The sequence below is a fragment of the Schistocerca cancellata genome, chromosome 2 (genome assembly GCF_023864275.1).
Source record: "Schistocerca cancellata isolate TAMUIC-IGC-003103 chromosome 2, iqSchCanc2.1, whole genome shotgun sequence".
Classification (NCBI taxonomy): Eukaryota; Metazoa; Arthropoda; class Insecta; order Orthoptera; family Acrididae; genus Schistocerca; species Schistocerca cancellata.
The window spans coordinates 42,664,916-42,688,986 of record NC_064627.1 but is presented as its reverse complement, the minus strand read 5'-3'; the positions used below and the strand labels follow the sequence as shown (position 1 = coordinate 42,688,986).

Here is a 24,071-nt window from a genome sequence, read left to right as displayed (position 1 = left end):
GAATATATATTTGACACATTGAGAGACATTGTAGAGATATACATCATATGTGGGTTTGAAATTTTTTACTTACTTTTTGTAGAAGATACAGGCTTTAAAACGATTTTCTATCGCCGGGGGTAGCGAGGCGCTGAGGCGGCTGCCTCCAGCCAGCGCTTGACGTGACAACGCCGCAACTTCGCAGCGCAAACGTCAAGTGACAACTTCTTTAAATCAGACTATAGGTTTGGTGTGCGGTGCGGTGGGATGGGATTGGGTGGTTGTGAACCACTGAGGGCTACAGCGGGACGAAGCCTCTCCGACGTGTCTAGGTCCCCGGTTTCATACACAATACACAGTGTTCGAATATATTATTGGAACGGTGGTCTCATCATTTAATATTAAAAGACTACGACCAAGGTGTGGACGGGGCCAAGGAATTGACATATCAGACGTGATTTAACACATAAATAATTTATTCATAACATACAATACATAACACCAACTACGTACATCCTGCTTCGATGCTTACAATTGCCCAAAATTGGAGGGCCACCACTTTCGAATTGGAAAGGCTTTAATTTAAGAAACTAAAACGCCTATTATAATTTTTAAAAATAATAACAACACAACACATAAGTAAGCGCTAAGTGAACGCACTCTTAAATCTTTAATTATTAATCACAAACCGTGGGTTTACCACATTTAAATTCTCATTGCAATATAAAACATAAATACATGAATTCACAACACAGTATGGCTTGAAAATTTCTATCTGGACAACCTATGGTCCTAAAACTTTCGTATTACATTCCAGCCAATCACATTAATAACTTATAAACACGATTGGTAAAATACAAACATTTGCACTATAATCAATTTTAATAATCCACAATCACTCAAAAACAACAGCAGAAGTTCGATACGGAGCATGTAAGTCTGTTTATACAATCTTTCGGACCAAAATAGGCACGAGAGCCACCATAACAGAAGTACGCTAGTTGCTTTTAGGATAGGTGCTCCCATTAGCTTAATCACTGAGCACATATTTATTTAAGCGACAGGAAAGATAGTTAATGCAAATAGAAGGTATTTCTAAAGTTTTTTTCCTTCCTTTTAACAAGGGGGTTTTAGTAAGATGGAAATTACACTTTGAGGAGACGTAATATCAATCTAGCGGGCACGCCTTCACGAGGACGCCATGCCACTACACACGTACTAAACTAGCCGCGTATCCGCTGTTCAAGTTAAACATTAACAACACAGTTCCATATTCCTGACACCCAAGTAGTCGGGATCAAAACAAAACCAAAAATCCCAAGAGTGCAAGATCCAGCATAGCTTCAGGACAGATCTTACTTCATGCGGTTGCCTTCACAAATACAGGATCGAAATGAAAACAAGAACGTGTAACAACATTCCCTAATCAACACAATGTTCTTCTTTAGGTCCCGGTAGCGCTATACAACGCTGACATGCCCATGTTAACAAACCTCTAAGACAACACCCTCCAACTGACGAGCCGAAATCAATGTGACCCCTTATCAGCTCTATGACAGGACTCGAACCCCCAACTACTGTCAGTGCAACTCACTTAGAATAAATACAGCGCAAATAGTATGGCGGACACATATACCCAGGGATTAACAGAACATTAGACTGAACTGGAATTGCCATAATAATATAGCACTAGATCTTGGGAGACAAGGAACTAACTCCCCACCCGAAATTCTGCAACCACAGGGCGGGAGGATGAACTACCAAAACATAGAAGTGCAAACGTACACAAATAACTACAAAAATAAACCACTACACCGGTTAGCAACAATGCTTGGAGAAATCTGCACTGTCAGAATTGCACCAGTGAACAGAACAGAGGATTGCCACAGCGGTGGCCACAAGGCGGGAAAGACGACTGGATGAACTCAGTCCCAAAGAGCGATCAACTTGAAACATTCACACTGCTCCACCGCCCCAAGATGGTTACTGTTTGTTTGCCTTCGTCGACGCAGGCGATGATTAGACTGCCATCCGCCTCCCGCGGATAACCAGTGAAGAGCGGACAGAGGGGCCCAACCAAGCCGGCGTTCCTCCACGGGTAGAAGTGCGGGTTCGATAACAACACCCGTACGCGGAAGGCAGGATGTCGACGTCACCAGAGCAGACACGAAGGCCACTGAGCGACAACCCCCTCGACCGGTTTTTTTTTTTCCTTTATTGAATTTCAATTCCCCCCGAAGGGGGCGGGCTGGCAGCAGCTTAGTATGCCGCTCTTCAGCCTACAGATTTTGTGAGAAAGATCAAGAGAATAAATAATAAAAAAACAGGCGATAAAATCGGAGACTTAAAGAGTAACATGGCGAAAAGAAACCGTGGAAACTTAAAACAAACAACAGAGGGATGATGATGCTAATAAAATACATACGAAGCAGACAGGGAAAACAATAGACAGACAATTAAAAAACACTGCGACAGTCTGCATTCTGTTCGCAAAAGACATAAAATTCACACCTAGCGACAGCATGGTTTCTGTTTGCAACACGAGAAAGACAAACAACACTGAATAGTCACTGGAACACTGCACTAAAAAGTAGGCAAATGTGACATACCGCAGTCGAGAGCAGGTGGGGTGAAACTGGACAGAAGATGGGAAAACAAAAAAGGGGGGAAAGGAGAGTAAAAGCGAAGGGGGGAACCGGGAAAGGAGCTGATGGAGGATGAGGACCCATAAGAGGGGTGGGGGGCAGACGCGACAGGGAGTGGGGTAGGCAGAGGAGGGGAATACAAAAGGACTTGGGGGGGGAGAAGGGAGGTAGGGAGAGGTTTAGTGGGAAGAAAACAGGACGGAAGTGGGGGAAGAGGGAGCCCAGGGAAAGGTCAGGGGAAAGGAGAGGGCGTGAGGATCAGAGTTGATAGGAAGGATAAATGGAGGGAGAGAGGGCATCGTCCGGGAGGGGGAGTTGACGGAAGCCCCCTTGGGAAAGGAGATGGAGGGTGTAGAGATGGAGGGCAGGGGGGACACAACGGTGAAGACATGGCAGGGGGTGGGGATGGGAGAGGAGAGGAGCAACCAGGGGGTGAGGGGGTTCAAGACGGCGGGAGGTGTAGAGGATGCGGATATGTTCGAGGAATAGGAGCAGATGGGGGAAAGGAATGAGATCATAGAGGATCCGCGTGGGGGACGGGAGGCAGATACGGAAGGCGAGGCTGAGTGCATGACGCTCAAGGATCTGGAGGGACTGATAGAATTTGGGGGGGGGGCAGATATCCAGGCAGGACTGGCATAACAGAGGATGGGACGGATTAAGGATTTGTACGTGTGGAGGATGGTAGAGGGGTGCAACCCCCATGTCCGGCCAGAGAGGAGTTTGAGGAGTCGGAGGCAGTTGTGGGCTTTGGATTGGATGGAGCGGAGATGAGGTATCCAGGTGAGGTGATGGTCAATGGTGAGGCCAAGGTAGGTGAGGGTGGGGGTGAGGCGGACAGGACGTGCGCAGACAGTAAGGGAGAAATCCAGGAGCCAGAAGGAGCGAGTGGTACGACCTACGATGATTGCCTGGGTCTTGGAAGGATTGAGTTTCAGGAGCCACCGGTTACACCATGCAGCAAAAAGGTCAAGGTGATTCTGGAGAAGGCGTTGGGACCGTTGGAGGGTAGGAGCGAGGGCGAGGAATGCGGTGTCATCAGCATATTGCAAGAGGTGTACTGGAGGGGGGGGGGGGGGGTTGCGGCATATCCGCCGTGTACAGGAGGTAGAGGAGTCCTCGAGCGTGACCGCGCTCGCCTATAAATAGTACAGGCCAACGAGTCTGCTGCAGTGAACACGTGAGTCGGTCGTGTTACCAACCTACGGTTTCTAAGTACACCAAAGACAGCACTCCCAATCGATAGTGGGTACACTACGGGCGGGAGTTCAAACGAAAGAGCTTCATAAAAGACCAACCCTGAACAACCGCGGAAAAACGAAATAGAAGCGAAGCAATAAAAGACAGCAACGAGATGTTAGAGCCCGATCGCGCCCAAACACTGTCGATTACCAAAAATATTGGCTCCACACGACGCTCAGGAAACGAGCCGTGGAAAGATGGAAGTACACACGGCTCAATTATTAGTGATGTGCTGTTTGGCGGAGTCATGTCTCTGAAACACCTAGCTGTAACGTTCCAAAGCGATGTGAAATGAAACGAGAACAGGGAAGGCAATGGTCCACTTCGGTTTCATAAGAGAATCATACAGAAGTGTAGCTCATTTACAAAGATTTTGCGAGGCACGATTTAAAAGGCAGGGTTCTATCTAGCGTGTGCCCCGAAATTTTGGCTCCTTATAGTGGCTACCTTTGAGGATTGCTCGAGTGCTTGGGATTCCCACCAGGTTAGATTAAAGGAATACATCGAAGCAATTCAGAGATGCACTGTTAGGTTTGTTAGCTGCAGGTTTCGTCAGAAAACGAGTATTATGAAGATGTTTCACGAACTCAAATGGAATCTCTGGACAGAATGTTTCGCAAAACATTATTGAAGAAGTTTAGAGGCTAAAATCTCCAACTCATGGCTGAACGATTCTGCTGCAACCAACTTACATCTTACACAAGAACCTCGAAGAAAAGAAAAAAGAAGTTACGGCTCATTTGGAGGCATATCAAAAGCTTCTTTTCCCTCGCTCCATTTGCCAGTGGAAAAGGTAGGGAGTAACATGCGTCGTATGATGGCTTGGGGAGTACGCATGTAGGTCTAAAACCACTGATCAGTTAAATTTGTTGATTAGTTACTTATACGAGGGTTGGAACTTAAATAGTGGCAATTATTTATCCACAACCGATACAAAAGAGTTACATGTTTGGACCTGTTACTGTCCTTCAAAGTAGTCACCAGCATTGTGTAGAACCCGTTGCCACCAATGTGGGAAGCGTAGCATACCGTTAGCAGAGCCTGTTCTGTTGATGGTGCGAGTGGAGCGGTCTACTGCCTGTCGATTTTCTGGTACAGTTCTCAAGCGAATGCCACGAAGTGGTCCCTTCATCTTCGGTATCAAATCATAGTCACAAGAACCTAAGTCCGGGGAGTTTGGTAGATGGTACAGTACTTCCCAGTCCCATCGACCGAACAGAGCAGTCACAGATTGCGCCGCATCCGCCCGCGCATTGTCGTGCAAAATGATGGGTGGGTTGCGCAGAAAGTGTCGCGGCTGTATATATATCATTATAATTACTTTCTTTTGTGCAATGAATACTTTTTCGCCGCGCGGGATTAGTCGAGCGATCTAGGCGTTGCAGTCATGGACTGTGCGGCTGGTCCCGGTGGAGGTTCGAATCCTCCCTCGGGCATGGGTGTGTGTGTTTGTCCTTAGGATACTTTAGGTTAAGTAGAATGTAAGCTTATGACCTTAGCAGTTAAGTCCCATAAGATTTCACACACATTTGAACATTTTTTGAATATTTTTTCCTCAAGCGTGAAGTTCCCACAAGATTTTGCAAAAACAGACGTAATGTCTGATGGGATAGCAGCAATCAGTGATTGTATAATGTTACTTATAATCCGTCTTGGTTGCAAAAAAAAAAAAAAAAAAAAAAAATGCAATCAAGACGGATTATAAGTAACATTAGTTCCCACAAGACATCAATGAATGAAAATATACAAAATAACTTACTGTGTTCGGTATCTCCAAAGTTGCCCTTTATCCTCATAGTAACAGTAACCAAACCGAACTATATGGTTTTCCCACATTAAGATTTCAAAAATAGGCGCACCCAAGAACTTAGAACTTTCTAGCCTGTTTGCCATTTCTTTTGGTGTACTTGGGTAACAAGAGGTATGATGCGTCTGACAGTACAACACAGGATGAGCTGTGTTCTTTTAAAGTTAAAGAAAGCCCTTTTGTTCAAAGCCAGACAGTAAGTTTCACAAAAACAGCATTTACTATTTTCTCCATTGATACGTCTTTGTTCCGCTTGACAACAGTACATGTAACATCTACAGATAGGAGTAATTCTTGATTCAAATAAAATGGGAGATCATTAACATAAAGGAAGAACAGTAGTGACCAATGATTGGTCCCTATGGGAACTCCCATGGTAATTGTTCCCAATGCAGATGATGTGGTGTCACCCGTTGCAATATTCCAACAGCCTAGTGTAAAGTCCTACATTCTATTTCTTAAACCGGAAGTAAACCAGACATGTGCTGAACTACGTATCCCACAAAATCGTAACTTCTCGAAGAGAATATTACGATTGCCCGTCTTAAAAACAATAGCTTGTTTCGCTTTAATTTAACTCTCGTTAGAACCTTTGATCAACTGTGCTTTTCGTAGAGATTTATCTGTTGTCTATAGGTTGTAATGTGAACCATTTCGAAAACACTGCCAGGCTCTGCAGAGAGCACTGCTAATTCTGCTCACAACTTTTTCAGGTTGCCACCACTAACGCGTCCCGAAACTGAAACGGAAGAGGACGTTCGAAATACTGAGATCCGCGAGATAGTCTCCGGTGCGAAAGGCTTTGCATATAATTATGGAGAATCGGCTGTTCATTTCTTCGAAAGACTAAGTGCCCATGCCTACTCAAAAAGGAATGTCTTCAACATTCCTTGTCCTGAAATCGCTGAGAGGGAACCTGGCATTAACTGCATTCAGAATCTGAGTATGAATAATGACGGAGATTATCTCGTTGCAACTACCCGCTACTCACAGATATATTCTGCATTTTTAATGGGACCCACTATAGCACAAGTAAGTAATTTCTTCGAAAGATCTCGTTTTGCGTATTTTTTGTGTCGTCAGTGCTGAATATATCTATCGATTTGTTTGATAGCAACCAGAAATTGAGTTCGATCTATTGGGAGAAAGTTTGCATCATGGAGAGATAAATGGACTTTCAACATGTCGATGGAAACCCATTTTCATAACGTGTGGCAAAGCTGATCGCACCGTTCGAATTTGGAACTACGAAGAACAGAAACTTACAATGTCTGTGCAGTATCAGGAAGATGTATACTGTGTTGCCCTGCATCCAACTGGTGAGCGTTCGAATTTTGAATCACATAGTATTACTCAGCTATTTGAAAGTACTTAGGCTTTCAGCTAGTAGTTTGTAGCATGTCCTTGCGTTATTAATACAGCACTTAAATTTCACGTCTCTGGACTATAAAAAGGGAAAGTGTGCTATAAACTATAGAAAATCGTTTTAAAGATTGAGAAATGAGTCCAATCAGGGTTATACACTCCTGGAAATTGAAATAAGAACACCGTGAATTCATTGTCCCAGGAAGGGGAAACTTTATTGACACATTCCTGGGGTCAGATATATCACATGATCACACTGACAGAACCACAGGCACATAGACACAGGCAACAGAGCATGCACAATGTCGGCACTAGTACAGTGTATATCCACCTTTCGCAGCAATGCAGGCTGCTATTCTCCCATGGAGACGATCGTAGAGATGCTGGATGTAGTCCTGTGGAACGGCTTGCCATGCCATTTCCACCTGGCGCCTCAGTTGGACCAGCGTTCGTGCTGGACGTGCAGACCGCGTGAGACGACGCTTCATCCAGTCCCAAACATGCTCAATGGGGGACAGATCCGGAGATCTTGCTGGCCAGGGTAGTTGACTTACACCTTCTAGAGCACGTTGGGTGGCACGGGATACATGCGGACGTGCATTGTCCTGTTGGAACAGCAAGTTCCCTTGCCGGTCTAGGAATGGTAGAACGATGGGTTCGATGACGGTTTGGATGTACCGTGCACTATTCAGTGTCCCCTCGACGATCAACAGTGGTGTACGGCCCGTATAGGAGATCGCTCCCCACACCATGATGCTGGGTGTTGGCCCTGTGTGCCTCGGTCGTATGCAGTCCTGATTGTGGCGCTCACCTGCACGGCGCCAAACACGCATACGACCATCATTGGCACCAAGGCAGAAGCGACTCTCATCGCTGAAGACGACACGTCTCCATTCGTCCCTCCATTCACGCCTGTCGCGACACCACTGGAGGCGGGCTGCACGATGTTGGGGCGTGAGCGGAAGACGGCCTAACGGTGTGCGGGACCGTAGCCCAGCTTCATGGAGACGGTTGCGAATGGTCCTCGCCGATACCCCAGGAGCAACAGTGTCCCTAATTTGCTGGGAAGTGGCGGTGCGGTCCCTTACGGCACTGCGTAGGATCCTACGGTCTTGGCGAGCATCCGTGCGTCGCTGCGGTCCGGTCCCAGGTCGACGGGCACGTGCACCTTCCGCCGACCACTGGCGACAACATCGATGTACTGTGGAGACCTCACGCCCCACGTGTTGAGCAATTCGGCGGTACATCCACCCGGCCTCCCGCATGCCCACTATACGCCCTCGCTCAAAGTCCGTCAACTGCACATACGGTTCACGTCCACGCTGTCGCGGCATGCTACCAGTGTTAAAGACTGCGATGGAGCTCCGTATGCCATGGCAAACTGGCTGACACTGACGGCGGCGGTGCACAAATGCTGCGCAGCTAGCGCCATTCGACGGCCAACACCACGGTTCCTGGTGTGTCCGCTGTGCCGTGCATGTGATCATTGCTTGTACAGCCCTCTCGCAGTGTCCGGAGCAAGTATGGTGGGTCTGACACACCGGTGTCAATGTGTTCTTTTTTCCATTTCCAGGAGTGTATTTCAACCTGCTTCCTTAGAAAAGTTCTGTTCGGAAGCCGTTCAAGAAACGGCTCCATTGAATAGCAAGCATGGAAGCTTGCAAGGTTATTTCGAAAAGTAGATATCGGACCAATCCCATATCATAGGTGGATGTACTGAAGATATTAAAGAGCCAACTTTCGCCTCACATAAGGCAAACATTTTTAGCTACACCAGACACGACACTGAGTACTATTTTTCAGTTTTGGATTCCACTGACCTGATTTATGAAGAGGCACCATGGTAACATAAAGCAGTAAATAAACAAACACCTCAACCCAGCTTTGGAAACCAACCTGTAAATAATAATGTTAATACACAACAAGCATTGCAACCATATCCAACACACAGAACATACAAGAAGGAAAAGGATATGGTAAGGGAAACGAAACAAACAAAAGATTTAAGCGAGGTTATCAGAACAACAGGAACAATTACAACGAACAAGCAAACTACAGTGCGCCAGTACAAGGCTATCTGCTGCCCGTAAATAGTAACAGCCAGCCGTTGCAGTGGCAAGCGGTCGGCAACAAAAAAATGCCGCCCGCTGTGCCACAGCCAACCTTTGGACAACATACACTACTGGCCATTAAAATTGCTACACCACGAAGATGACGTGCTACAGACGTGAAATTTAACCAACAGAAAGAAGATGCTGTGATATGCAAATGATTAGCTTTTCAGAGCATTCACACAAGGTTGGAGCCGGTGGCGACACTTACAACGTGCTGACATGAGAAATGTTTCCAACCTATTTCTCATACACAAACAGCAGTTGACCGACGTTGACTACTGAAACATTGTTGCGATGCCTCATGTAAAGAGGAGAAATGTGTACCATCACGTTTCCGACTTTGATTAAGGTCGGATTGTAGCCTATCGCGATTGCGGTTTATCGTATCGCGACATTGCTGCTCGCGTTGGTCGAGACCCAATGACTGTTAGCAGAATATGGAATCGGTGGGTTCAGGAGTGTCATACGGAATGCCGTGCTGGATCCCAGTGGCCTCGTATCACTAGCAGTCGAGATGACAGGCATCTTATCCGCATGGCTGTAACGGATCGTGCAGCCACGTCTCTATCCCTGAGGCAACAGATGGGGACGTTGGTAAGACAACAACCATCTGCATGAACAGTTGGACGACGTTTGCAGCAGCGTGGACTATCAGCTCGGAGACCAAGGCTGCGGATACCATTGATGCTGCATTACAGACAGGAGTGCCTGCGATGGTGTACTCAAGGACGAACCTGGGTGCACGAATGGAAAAATGTCATTTTTTCGGATGAATCCAGGTTCTGTTTACAGCATCTTGATGGTCGCACCTGTGTTTGGCGACATCATGGTGAATGCACATTGGGAGGGTGTATTCATTATCGCCATACTGGCGTATCACCCAGCGTGATGGTATGGGGTGCCATTGGTTACACGTTTCGGTCACCTCTTGTTCGCATTGACAGCACTTTGAACAGTGGACGTTAAATTTCAGATGTGTTACAACCCGCGGCTCTAACCTTCAATCGATCCCTGCGAAACCCTACATTTCAGCAGGATAATGCACGACCGCATGTTGTAGGTCCTTTCTGGATACAGAAAATGTTCGACTGCTGCCCTGGCCCGCATATTCTCCAGATCTCTCACCAACTGAAAACGTCTGGTCGGTATACACTGGTGCACTCATTGAATGAAAGAATTATTTACTGCTTCCAGTGTTGCCTGCTGAAGAGAATTACAAACAAGCACAGTGTGTTCCTGCATATCCTCTAGAGTTGTTGGATTATGGCGATAGACAATGTCTTTAATGCATCCCCAAAGAAAAAAGTTGGACTTGATGTGGAAGGTGTCCAGAAGAAAACACCCAAGCTCTTCTTCAAAATTAACCAACTAAGTCCCTACCACAGCTCTGGAACTTAAATCTTGTTCATCTCTAACCAGATCACCAATACAAAGTTCTCCTTTGCCTTATACCAAACAACTATCAGTAATAGACATCAGAATATTCCAGGAAAGACTCGAATTGGATCATCCATTGAAGTCAGCTAAAGGCCTCTGAGATCTACCACAATCTGTTCCAGCAAGTGTGCTGAAGTAAATAAGGAAACCTAAAATGTACCTACCATTAATCTTCACTCTGTATTGTGATATTGCCTGACTGATCAAGACCTGCTGTGCTATTGGATTTGGTTTCTATCAGATTCTTGCTTTGGAAGATTTGGTCAATGGCATAAATGATTCAGCTGTGGATTCCCGACTTTCTGGTTAAAATATCTTGTTCTGTTTTGGCTGTAGTGGACTTTGACTCAATAGGGTATGATTTATTTTACTTATTGTTCTGTGTTTCAGTTGTGAATAAATCAGAGTACTGATCAAGCCAGTACTGAATACTTCAGTGTGGTCACAAGTAGCTATATACCTAAAATATGATAAGCTCCTTTCTGCCATTCTGTCATGTCTCCACAGCAACCTATCTTACTGTGTTGATTACATTAAAACAACTTTACACTTCAAGTTGGCCAGTGAGCTCCCCAGTCCCGAATGGATATAAGTTGGTGGATGTCAGAAGGCATTGGCTGGTAGTCATTTGTTTTTGGCTGCTGCCAACCTTACCTAGTTGACAATAGTGTGTGAGGTAGTTACTGTTGACTGCTGTGGTAGTTCACTTTATTTCATTTTTTTTTTCATTCCTGATGATAAGTCTATGCAGTTGTTATTGGTAGGATCTTTATTAAACATGTCAATGCATAAGACTTTTCTGTTTTGATTATGAACAACATTTAAGCAATCTTTACCTTCATGCATGACTTGAGCTTTTTTGGAAGCATGAACCACAGGTTAATGTGTTTACACTGTGGGAGGCAGATGGGGTTAATTCCTTCAGCAGGGTTCTTCACCCGTTGGTGGTCAATGTGTGGGGTAGATTTCCTTCCTCCACTTCTCACAATACCCTTCTGACGTCAGCCAACTTCCATTGCACTATGTGTCTTATGTCAGTGATGCACCATAACAGGACTGCCTCGTATCAGTTAAGACCATCTACTGTGTACCAAAGTGTCCAGTCTGCTCTTTTAAGGGGGCGGGGGGATGGGAACAAATATTTTGGCTGTTGCACTTACTGTACTTCATGAAATTCTTCTTCGGAACATTGATTGCATACAGCTTCATATATGTTAGGAGCTCTTTCACCTAATGCTTGTCTGTACTTTAGATATTTTAGTCAAAGATTCGATATCTCCAAAACTTTCGATGTTGTTAGACATTGTGACTGTCACTGTCAACCACTTGTGTTGTGAAATTGCTTTCCTCTTAAAAATATTTTGTTGTATCGTATGAGGTTTTTGCCTGGATTCGAGAGAAAAAATTGTGGTGCACCTTTACTAAAGGCAATGACTGTATGATAGAAAACACCCTGAGGCATCAAGGAATTGTCAGTCTGGTAATGGAGGGAGTGTAGGTGGTAAAAATTGTCGAGTGAGTCAAAGGCTTGAAATACTATGCTCCAAGAGAATGCTGATGGTTAAGTGGGTAGATTTATAACTGATGAGGAGGTACTGAAATGAACTGAGGTAAACAGAAATTTATGCCACACCTCCATTAAGGGAGTAGGATGTCAAACAGGTAGGACGTCAGACGCGCTGACTTCGAGAAGGAGAGGCACCACAGGACATTTTAATTTGCACTGTCTATGCTTTTACAAATAAATTCATAAAACTTTGTCAGCATGACCAGTAAGGATTAAGGATTCACACTAATAGCAGTGGAAGTTCAAAAACACCAAAAAATAATATTTTTAAATGTGAAATTTCATGATTTTTTTTTACTTACTGTTGGCTGCATTTGTTGCTATAGGTACACTTTTCTTCATAAGTAAGACAGGTTCTTCAATGAATTTTGCACAGCTTGCAAACCATACTTACAGGTGTATGAAACTCTAGAATTTATTTAATCTATGGAAAAATGAATGGCCTGTTACGTTTTAAACTTCATGATTAGAGAAAACTCGAACTTTATAGTTAATTATCTCAATTTCTACCAGAGTTTTTAACAGATTTGGGAAATTCTAGAGTTTCATACACCTGTAGGTATGGTTTGTATGCTGTGCAAAATTCATCAAAGAATATCTCTTACTCATGAATAAATGTGTACCTACAGCAACAAATACAGCCAATACCAAGTGAAAAATGATGAAATTTCACATGTAAAAAAAATTGTTTTGTTATGTTTTTGAAGTTCATCTGCTATGAGTGTGAATCCTGAATCCTTCCTGGTCATGTTAACAAAGTTTTATGAATTTATTTGTAAAAGTATAGACAGTGTAAATTAAAATGTCCTGTGGTACCTCTCCTGCTCCAAGTCGGCCCGCTTCACGTCCTACCCCCCTTAAAGGTTGATAACATGCTAAGGCATCAAGGAACTGACAGTTTCGTAATGGAGGGAAGTGGTGGGAGGTTTTTAATTGCAGAGGCAGCCAAAAGCTTTATTGTAATACACATGTAAGTTGCAATAGTTATCCAGAGATAAAGAAACTTGCACAGGATGGACTAGTATGGAGAGATGTGTCAAGCCAGTATTTGTACTGCAGACTATATCCACAGGAAATAAGAAGTTATTGGGTCAATGGCACTGCAGAATATTTAATCAGACGTTGATAACTTTCCAAAATCGTTCAAAGTGTGATAATTTCCTGTAAATATTCAGAAATTCAGAATTCACAAATTGCAGCAACGTAGTAAGCTATGGTTGAGTCACAATTGAACAAAATGCTCATGTCTCTCATCGTAGAATATTGTGTTATATCACATAAGACTAACAGAGGGTGTTGAATGTATATGAGGAAAGGCAACATGAATGGTCACAGATTTAACTAACTGACAGGAGAGTGCCACAGAAAAGCTGAAACATCTGAGCTGACAGATGTTTAAACATAGATGGCATCTCTCATTCAAAAGCTTACCTACAAAGTTTCAATTACCATTATTACCTATGTATTCCCTGCCCCAAAAGGGTAGTGAAGACAAGATCAGACTAATGACAGCATTCACATACAAATTTAAACCATCATTCTTTTTGTGCTCAGTATGCAAATATATCTTGATGAAGTACTGATATATATGGCACAGTGCAAAGTGCCATTGGTATTTACTCCACAGTGGTTTGAAGTATATATAGATTTATGTACTTGTTCACTATACTGACCTATGTGCAGATAGTAGTGTAGTTTTCAAACTCTTATTATAAGCTGATATGGGTGTTTTTGTAGTCCAGTGGTGTCATCTGGTCACAGTTTGTATTCATATTTTATGCCAATCCTGCTCTATGTGAATGTTACCAGTTGCCTCTTCTCTGCATGTAATGGCATCCCAGTTATATCTATCTAGTTTCTAATCAGTTAGAAGTGCTTCTACGGTGGCTTTCCTGAGCTTTTTATGTCCTTATTTGGTACCCTGAACTGTGATATAAGCATTTTTATTCAGCAAATTCATATTGTTTAAAAGGTCCTCCAATACATGCTTTGCAGAATCAAAATAAATATCACCTGCATACATACATGTCTTTACACAGTATTTTCCAGTAAGGAATTAAATGCAAGGAATTAAAAGAGATCCTAATTTTAAATCTCTATGGCACTCTGTGCTGAATCTCAAATGGGTTTGATAATTAACCTCCAAAACTCACACTCTACATTTTGACTAGATTTAAACTGTTGTCTTAAATTCCATACTGCTCCAGTTTAGAGAGCAAAACAGAATGATGTACACAATCAAATGGTTTGCTTATGTCACAGAACATACATTTCCTTCCTGTAAACAAAAGATGAGATTTCTATTCATAGGTACTCATACATGTACTGATACATGATGCTTTCTACGATTTTGGTTAATACTGGAATTAGTGAAACTGATATGTATTTGCAGACTCATACTCGCATTTTTCCCAAAATTGGAGCCACCATGCATGTTCATAGGGGATTAGGAAAGACATCTTCTACAAGACATAAATTTCCAGAATATATTAATGGTGGTACAATAAAATGTGTTACTCCTTTCCAGTAACAACTTCCTCTTGGCATACCTCCATTAAATTACTAAAGAAATAGCTAGCCAAATTGTGATTGAGACAAATGTTGTTAAGATAATCCTTATCTGTTGCCTTATGTTCACTAGTCATCTTTTTGATTTCCTCTACTCTAGTTAGAAAGAATTTGTTGAAATTATTTGTTGTTAGTCAGATTGAACTATCTGATTTTCTGCGTAACCTTTAATAGTAATAAATACTGATCAGGCTGCTTCACACTAGTTTTTGCTATTAATTAATAAATTGGAGTTTTATCTTTACTTAGGGAAATTTTGCTTTTCCTTGTATACCCACTGTTTCTAGCTGATTTTTATAGCTTCCTTAACTTCAATTCATTTGTTAATTTCATTCAGATATTTTAACACCAAGAGCTGATTTTCTTAGATTTTATAATTCTTTGGTGTACCACAATTTTCCATTTCTTGTACTACCATAATCCTTTGAAACATCTAATAAATGTAGTAAATACATGTGGTAAGTTTCATTGAGTAATGTAACATTTGAAGTACATCTGAAAAATAACTATTCACTGCCTTAGTGCCTGGAGATGACAATGACCATGTGTTTAGTTTACATCTGATGAAGGACTTAGTGCAATAATTAATAATACCAAGCAATTGATCTTTCACCAAATTTCTTGTCTGCCACTCAATACTTCCTTTAAGTGATGAGTAGCAATTTATCCTCTTTTATATTGTTGTATTCTGTGGTGTGCATACTATAAGACCTTCGGTACACACACCATCAGATCATTTGACTTGTCGCTCTAACGAAGTAGGCGGGTGTCAGCAATATGTCTCGTGGTCTTATCGTGGCGTGTTCATCTTCTGCCGTTAGGTCAGACGATAGAAATGCCACTTGCACGCTTAGAGTAGCAGATTGACGGTGACCAACTTTAAACAGAACTTGATTAATTTTCACACACATTTATTAAAATAATAAAAATCATAGAAATTACTTAACTTGATTCTGGATGCTGTTTACAATTGACAATCTGAAGTTCCTTTGGTCTTGGTACGTTAATCTTATTCTCACATATCTCTGATACTTGACAAAGTGTCTATTCATTTATCTTCATGGCTATGTACAGGAATATGATATTCTTACTAGGCACAGACTGAAACTTGACTATAGACTGGTGCAGACTGATGCAGACTAATGCAGACTGATGCAGACTGACCAAACAGAGGTCTGTACACTCATTATAATACCTCGAGCATTCAGTTATCACTGCGCGAGTGTGATCTGCAAGGAGAAAAGATTCTACGTTAGCAGCAATCTCATTGGCTGCGTTACATAATAATACGTGGATCGGCGGAAGCAGAATTTGGTCCGTCTCTAAGACCGCATCATCTCGTAATACGGAGATGGATGAGCGCTGCGCCTGCGCTGTTGTGCTTAGCGGGTCACGCTCTAGTGGGAAAGTTGTGTACGTGCTGACTATGCAGAACTATGTACACAACATATTCTAACCTGGATTTTTCAAAGTTTGATTCATCTCAGTTAACTGTGCTGGTATCATGACTCTCCCATCCCAAGATCTGTGAGCCCTGCAGTATGCTAGCAGATGACACTCTCAAAAGTGCTCAAGCTATGATCCATCATAGGCAAAAGGAAAATCTTTTCCGCCACCAACATGACAGGCACCCAGGAGTTTCTGCGGGTGTGTTTCCTCCCATGTGTGTTGCTGTCATTCTTCTTACTGGTGTGCTATGATGTGGTGTTGGAATGTGAAAGACTTTACAGTGCATCTGTACAGAAGTGCTACTATATAGTTCCTGAGTGCCACACCAATGTTCCCAAGTTAATTTTGTGGTAAGTTGGCCTCCCTTTACTTTGTGATGATTAGCTCGACTGGCTTTCAGCTCTCCTGCACAGGATTATATGGCCTTGCCCTCATCTAATACTGGTAGCTCTAGTGCTGAGGTCAACTCTTGCCCATTTTAGTCCCATTGGAGAGTCTGTCTTTCATTCCCTTGATGGACATAAAATATTAAATAAGTGGCATGGCACAATGCATTAATCTGTGTAGATTTCCATGCAGAGACCCTTTTCACCTCTCAACCAGATCAGATGACTTAATGCTGTGCATTTCTGTAGGCACCCACTGAGGGTAGCAACCACTACAGAACAATATTTCATAGGTTGTTTTATTCTGCCTTTGCCAATACAGCCATTGAATCCTTCACCCCCCTTGCTGTAGATGCGTGACACTTGTTGAGAGGACATGTGTTTTAACATTTCGAGCACCCATGCAGAACAACCAATTGAGTGCAAAACACTTTGTCAGTCTGATTTTCATACACAACATGAACTGTTTAGTTAGGTTTATTATGTGTTCTAAGCATGGCACCCACCACATTTGATGTGGGTTGTTTTTGAGAACTACAAGTGTCTATGTGGGTAACCAGTGGGGTCCTAACGTTGTGCTTAAACTGATTATACACATGGCATGCACTGAATTCTTCTAATTCATCCTAAATTCTATGAGTTCCTGCAAGGATTAGACAACTGAATTTCTCATTTCATTTAATTGCCCTCTTTGTATTTTTGATGCTCATAAATAATGCAAAATCCTGTAGGGGAAAGTGAGTTAAGTGATTTAATTCTGTTTTTAAGCATGTAATTTGTATTACAATGTGTGGATCAATGTGAACGTTGCTGTATGACAGTGTCTCTGTCTCCAGGAGACGTATTTCCATCCATCATGCTCCCCTGAAATACGAGGCTACACACTCCACAAAAAGGACGACCTGCGTGGAGAGAGAGCTAGAGGAGGCGTAGGTATTTTCGTCAGGACGGACTACCACTCCTCGCCTCTCTCACTTACGACGACTTTACAGGCCGTCGCTGTGTCCGTGCACGTGCGTCATCCATTGACTGTATGTTCACTTTACTTGCCCCCAAATGATGCTCTTGATGAAGCGGCCCTCACTGACCTTCTTACCCAGCTCCCCCAGCTATTCATTATTTGTGGTGATTTTAATGCCCACAATGTCTTTGGGGCTCTGCAATTACCTGCCCCAGGGGTAGAGCAATTGAGAGGCTTCTCCTGTCATCCTGTGCCTACTTGTTTAATGGAGGACAGAGTACTCATTTCTCCACAGCGACTGGGTCATTCTCTGCCATTGATCTCTCGCTTTGCTCTCCAGCTCTTGCCGCCAGTGCTCACTGGGAAGTGGTCGCTGACTTGCATGGCAGTGATCATTTCCCAATCTGGATTCACCTGCCAGATGGCGTGGGCCCCGAAAGGAGACCACCACGATGGGTGCTCAGTGGAGCTGACTGGACACTTTATAGCCAATTGGCCCAATTCGAACACTGTGCGAATGTTGAGGTGTGGGTGGATCACATCACCAAAATGGTCCACCACGCCGCTGCAGCATCCATTCCACAGTCCACAGGCCACCGGAAGAGGCCACCTGTGCCTTGGTGGAGTGCCGAATGCCGCTCTGCAATCAGGACGAGGCGTGCAGCTCTGCGTCGCTTCAAGTGTCGGCCGACTGCTGAGAATCTTGCAGCCTTTAGGGTGGCCAGGGCAAGATGTCGCCGCGTTATTCGTGAGAGCAAGAAGAGGTCGTGGCAACAGTTCATGAACACCATTAATCGTTCCACCAAAAGTTCCATTGTGTGGGACACCATCAGGAGAATTTCTGGCAGAGGAGGGAGGTGTCCCATAGCTGCTGTAATGAATAATGGTACTCTCCATACGGATCCGCGAGACATTGCCCAGACTATGGCAGCGTATTTCGCCACAGTTACTGCAACAACCAGTCAGGATCCAGGTTTCCAGCGCCATAGAGCCGTTGCTGAGAGATGTAGTCTGGACTTCCATTCCACCTCTCATGAAGTTTACAACTGCAAATTTTCTATGTGGGAGCTGGATTCTGCGTTGTCTGGAGCTCGTGACACATCCCCTGGCCACGACAGGATCCATTACAGTATGCTATGGCACCTCACATTGCGCAACAAAGAAATCCTCCTCTCACTTTTTAATGCCATTTGGGCGTCGGGTCACTTTCCTGACGCGTGGTGTGAGGCAGTTTTAATCCCTTTTTTAAAACCTGGGAAAGACCGCACAATCCCAAGTAGCTACCGTAGTATTGCCCTCACTAGTTGCATAGGGAAGACCTTGGAGCGGATGGTCAACTGCCGCCTTGTCTGGATGTTAGAATCCCGGCAACTCCTTAGTCGCTTTCAGTGTGGGTTCAGGAGGTTTCGTTCCACCTTCGATAACCTTGCCCTCCTGGAGGCGGCTATACAACAGGCTTTCCTACGCTGTCACCACCTTCTAGGTGTATTTTTCGACGTCGAGAAGGCCTATGATACTACTTGGAGGCGTCTCATCCTGGAGCAGCTTCACGAATGGGATTTTCGTGGTTGTCTTCCTCTGTTTATTCAGTCTTTCCAGATATCTATTTTAGATACCGGATTGGTGACGTCCTGTCTGATCGCTTTGAGCAGGAGAACGGTGTCCCTCAGGGTAGCGTTTTAAGTGTGACTCTCTTTGCCATCGCTATTAATAGCATTACGTCCATAGTGAAAAGTCCTGTCCAGTGTTCTTTGTTTGTGAATGATTTCTCCTTGTTCTGCTCTTCTTCAAGCCTTGCAACGACAACTCGTCAGTTGCAACTTACGATTAGGCGTTTGGATGACTGGGCGCAGAAGAGTGGTTTTAAGTTTTCCACCGAGAAGTCTGTATGTGTTCTTTTTAACCGTTCTCGTTCGATTTTAACCTTTCCTGAGTTGAGGATGAGGGACGCTATTCTTACTTTTAAAGACACGGTGAGGTTTCTGGGGCTCATTTTTGACTCGAAGCTCACGTGGTTACCTCATCTTAAAGACCTGAAACGGCGGTCACTTAAGGCTTTAAGTATTTTAAAATGTCTTAGCCACAGTACATGGGGAGCTGACAGGACTTGTCTGCTCCAGTTTTACAGGGCGTTTGTGCGATCTCGGCTCGATTATGGGTGCACGGTGTATGGGTCTGTGAGGCCTTCTTACTTAAAGATGTTGGACGTTGTGCACCATGAAGGGCTTCGGTTGGCCACTGGGGCATTCCGAACTAGCCCCATACCAAGCCTCTGTGCAGAGGCTGGTGAACCGCTACTTCATATGCGGCGACGGCTACTTACAGTGCGCCAGGCGTATAAAACTTTGTCCACACCATACACCCCTGCATACCATACCGTTGCTCAGCCTCCTCTGGCACGATTGTTTCATAACCGGCAACGTGCAACGCAGCCCTATGGGACTCGTGCACAGGATTGCCTCGGTGCGATGTCTATGGCTGGTCTTCGTGTTTTACGTCGCGGTTGGAGCAGATCTCCACCTTGGCTCCTCCGGAGACCCAAACTTATTTTAGATTTGACTAATTTTAACAAAGCTGGCACACCAAATTTTACGTTCCAATCTCTGTTTTTTAACATTTTAGATGTGCATCATGGTTTCACTGTCGTTTATACTGATGGCTCCAAACAGGAGACTTTCCTTGGCTGTTCTGTGGTGTTCCCTGATCATGTTACCCGGATTCGCCTCCCTGCTGAATATACCATTTTCGCAGCAGAGCTCCACGCGATCCTGACGGCACTGGAGCAGATGCATCGTGTTCGGGGCGATCGATTTCTTCTCTGCTCTGATTCTCTTAGTGCCTTACAGTCACTGCAGAACCTGTACCCGACTGAAGAGATGGTCCAGCTGATACATGACCAACTGTACTTGCTCGAACGGCGGGGTAAAGAGGTATCCTTCTGCTGGGTGCCTGGTCATGTCGGCATATGGGGCAATGAACAGGCTGATCGGGCTGCCAAGGAGGCCTGCAGAGAGCAGGATGTGGTCCAGTGTCTCATCCCCTTGCAGTCAGTCATCGCTGCACTCCACAGGATGTGCATGGAGTTGTGGGAGGACGAATGGCTGGCGGTGACGGCCAATAAACTGCGGTCGGTAAAGTCAACCACTCGGCCGTGGCGTTCCTCCTGCCGGCTGCTCAGGCGGGAAGAGGTGGTCCTCACACGTCTTCGGATCGGGCACTATCCTCTGACACATAGCTATTTATTACGGCGGGAGGATCCTCCGTTTTGTGATGCTTGCGGTGTGCACATCTCTGTCCGGCACATTTTAACAGACTGCATTTTATACCGTGATGCAAGGGCAGTAGCACAAGTTGATGGGGATCTGCCCTATGTTTTAGCTAACGATGAGACGTGTGTGTCTAGGGTTTTTAAGTTTTGTGATGCGTCTGGACTCTGGTCTAAACTTTTAGGCTGGAGGTGTTAGTGTATTGCAGAGTGGCTGACTCCTCCCTTTTTTCCTTGCGGTCAGCCAGCCACCTCCATCTGCTACATTGTTTTAGCACCCTCTACCTTTTTCTTCCCGTGTTGTCCATGTTTTACTGTTGACGCCCTGCTTCATCCCACGCTTCGGTGTGGGTGAGCACATGTTTTTCAATGATTGTTCCCCATGTTTTCTGTTCCGTTATATGTAAATGTTCTGAGTTTTTTTCTTGACACCCGTCTCACTATGATACTGAACGGGCGCTGAAGACCTTGCTGTCGTGCGCCCACACAACCCTTCTACTACTACTACTACTACTACTACTACTACTGTATGACAGTCAGAGAGGGAGTCGTGTGTGTAGACTGTGTGGTTGGAATTTCACTTGGGTGACTGTAGTGGGCAACTGAATGGGGAACTCAAAAAAGCTCTTCCATAGAACTGTAGGCTTTACAAAATAGACAAGAGAATCACTGAGTGGAAGGCAAAGATGTGTGCCTTTCGGGCTGAATTAGATCATGCTAAATTTGAGCGAGACAGGTTGAAGAGCGAAAAAGATTTTGGTAATTGGGTAAAGGTAACAAGCAATGGATGAAAGGGGCACAGCTCTTCAACTTCAGCAGGTTACCTTCCACTAGGAACTTAGTATTCTAAGGACTGTGACTGATGCCTGAACAACAGGGCACTAACATGCATTGAGTTTAAAAAATAATTATTGATAATGGCTAGGCACTAACCGAAATCTGCATTTACATAATAAAACCTGCAAGAAAAAAAAAACGATTGATTGCTGCGCTCTATCATTTATAAAATATCTTCAACTTCAACTACATTTGAGCTAACAATGTTTAATAAATTTGAACTATTACTTGAAGTGGGGTTGTGGGTGAGGGGGTGGGGGGGGAGGGGGTGGATGGGCCTTTCCAGCTGTAGGTTACAGTAGGATGCAGCACACTTCTAGCAAAGTAACTCAGTGTAGGTCAGTACCAAATGAGAGTAGGAAGAAAAGGATCTTGTGCTAGGTAGTTGCCATAGGAGAGGTGTAGGCCAGATAGTACAGGACAAATTAGGAACAGGTACCAGGAACAATTATTGTGAAGCTTTAGCCAGGCTACGGGGGACATAGGGAACTTAGACAAAGGTTTTGACAAAGAGGATCAGATTATTACAGTTGATGGAGCAGGGAACAGATAAGCTAAGAACAGCAATTACAGAATTAGGTATGATCTGGATGAAATAGGAGTTGCAACTATGCACATAAATATGAATTTTGCAGAGGTCTTGCAGTCCCATGACCAGCCCTGGGTTACTACTCTAGTGAGCCTTGTATTCCTTGATAAATTCATATCACTATTTGAAAACAGCTTTCCACAGAAGCTAATCAGAAAGAACATTAAACATCCATGTAAAAAAGCATGGATCACTAGAGGGATTGAAGTATTTTACGAAAGGAAAAATGAAATGTATCTATTGCAAGAAGAAGTAGTTGCACACTACAAAAACTACTCAAAATTACTAAGAAAGCTCATTAAAAATCTAAGAATGAGCTCACAATGTCAGAAATCAGTAATTATGATAACAGACCATAATAACCATATAAAAATAGTGAAATGAGAGACAGGACAACCAGCCACAGAACAGGGTAATATCACTATTGAACTAAATGGAAGGGCTATAAATAAATTGCAGGTAGCAAATTATTTAATAACAATTTCTTAAATATAGTTGAAACAAATGAACAAACAGTTCATGAGGAAAATTACAGCAGTGTGCTGAGAAAGTGACTCCCATAAAATTCACTCAATCGTATGAATGTATCACCAACTTCTCTTTCTCAAATTAAGAAAGTTGTACATTCCTTCAAAGCTAGAAGTTCATCTGTTTTTGGTGGTGTTTCCAATAGAGGACTAAAGATTTTTTCCCATATAAATGAGCCCAATCTTACCTGAAATATGTGATACATCACTAACCCAGAGTCTTTTCCCATAGAGACTGAAATATTCACCTCTGTAAGTACAGGTTTAAGAGAGATGTCAATAACTACCAACTTGCTTCACTGGTGACATCATTTTCCAAATTTTTTGAGACTGCGCTGTATTCTAGAATAATACCTCACCTTAAAAACCATAATATCTCCAGCAAATCACAGTTTGGGTTGCAGAAGTGTTGCTCTTCTGAGAATGCCATTTACATGTTCACTTGCCAGATTTTACAAGCATTAAATAATGAGACAACAGCAGTTATCATTTTCTGTGACCTATCTGGGGCATTTGACCATGTGATTAACAGTACTCTTGTAGATAAATTGAAGTTTTATGGGACTAGTGGTATCGCCAACTATTGGATGATCTCATATCTAAAGAAATGAATGCAAAATTTTTACATAGTAATTTAACCAATATAGTCTGGGGACAAATTCTGACTGAGGGACAAATTACATATGTGGTTCCCCATGGCACAATCTTGGGTCTACTGTTGTTCCTCATATATGTATACAATCTTCCGTCTAATATACAACAAGCAGAATAAGATCTTTTTGCAGGTGACACTAGTACATAATCAATCCAAACATACATACAGAAGCAGGAGAAATGGTAAACAAAGTTCTTAAAAGTATCATTGACTGATTTTCTGCAAATGGCCTGATCCTCAATTTTAAAAAGACACAACACATTCAGTTCTGCAGACCTAGGGGTACTACATCAAAGATAAGTGTAACGCTTGGCAAGGAAATAATAGATTTTGTGGAAACTTCAAATTTCTTAGATGGTCATATTGACAAGATTTTAAATTGGAAAAAGGACACCTTGGAACACACAAAGCAACATTTGCATGCAGCATCATTGCAAACTTTGGGGAATGACAAATCAGTAAGTTGAGATATTTTGCATATTTTCATTCAGTAATATGATCTGGACAATGTTCTCTGGTAACTCATCTTTAAGAAAGAAAGTCTTCATTGTGCAAAAACGTGCAGTAAAAATAATATGTGGTGATCACCCGTGATCATCTAGTATACATTTATTTAAGGAGTTTGGCATTCTGACTACTGCTTCACAGTACATTTATTTCTTCATGAAGTTTGTTGTA

At 43.4% G+C, this 24,071-nt stretch overlaps 1 protein-coding gene across 1 annotated transcript in view; it reads left to right on the top strand.

Moving 5' to 3' along the window:
* The window catches only part of LOC126150528 (cilia- and flagella-associated protein 57-like), a 329,352-nt gene that overhangs the window by 72,893 nt on the left and 232,388 nt on the right, over positions 1–24,071 (top strand). The window contains exons 4-5 of the mRNA XM_049915882.1: positions 6,387–6,705; positions 6,788–6,992. Of these exons, the coding sequence (XP_049771839.1) occupies positions 6,387–6,705; positions 6,788–6,992 (524 nt within the window). The remainder of the gene's footprint in view (positions 1–6,386; positions 6,706–6,787; positions 6,993–24,071) is intronic.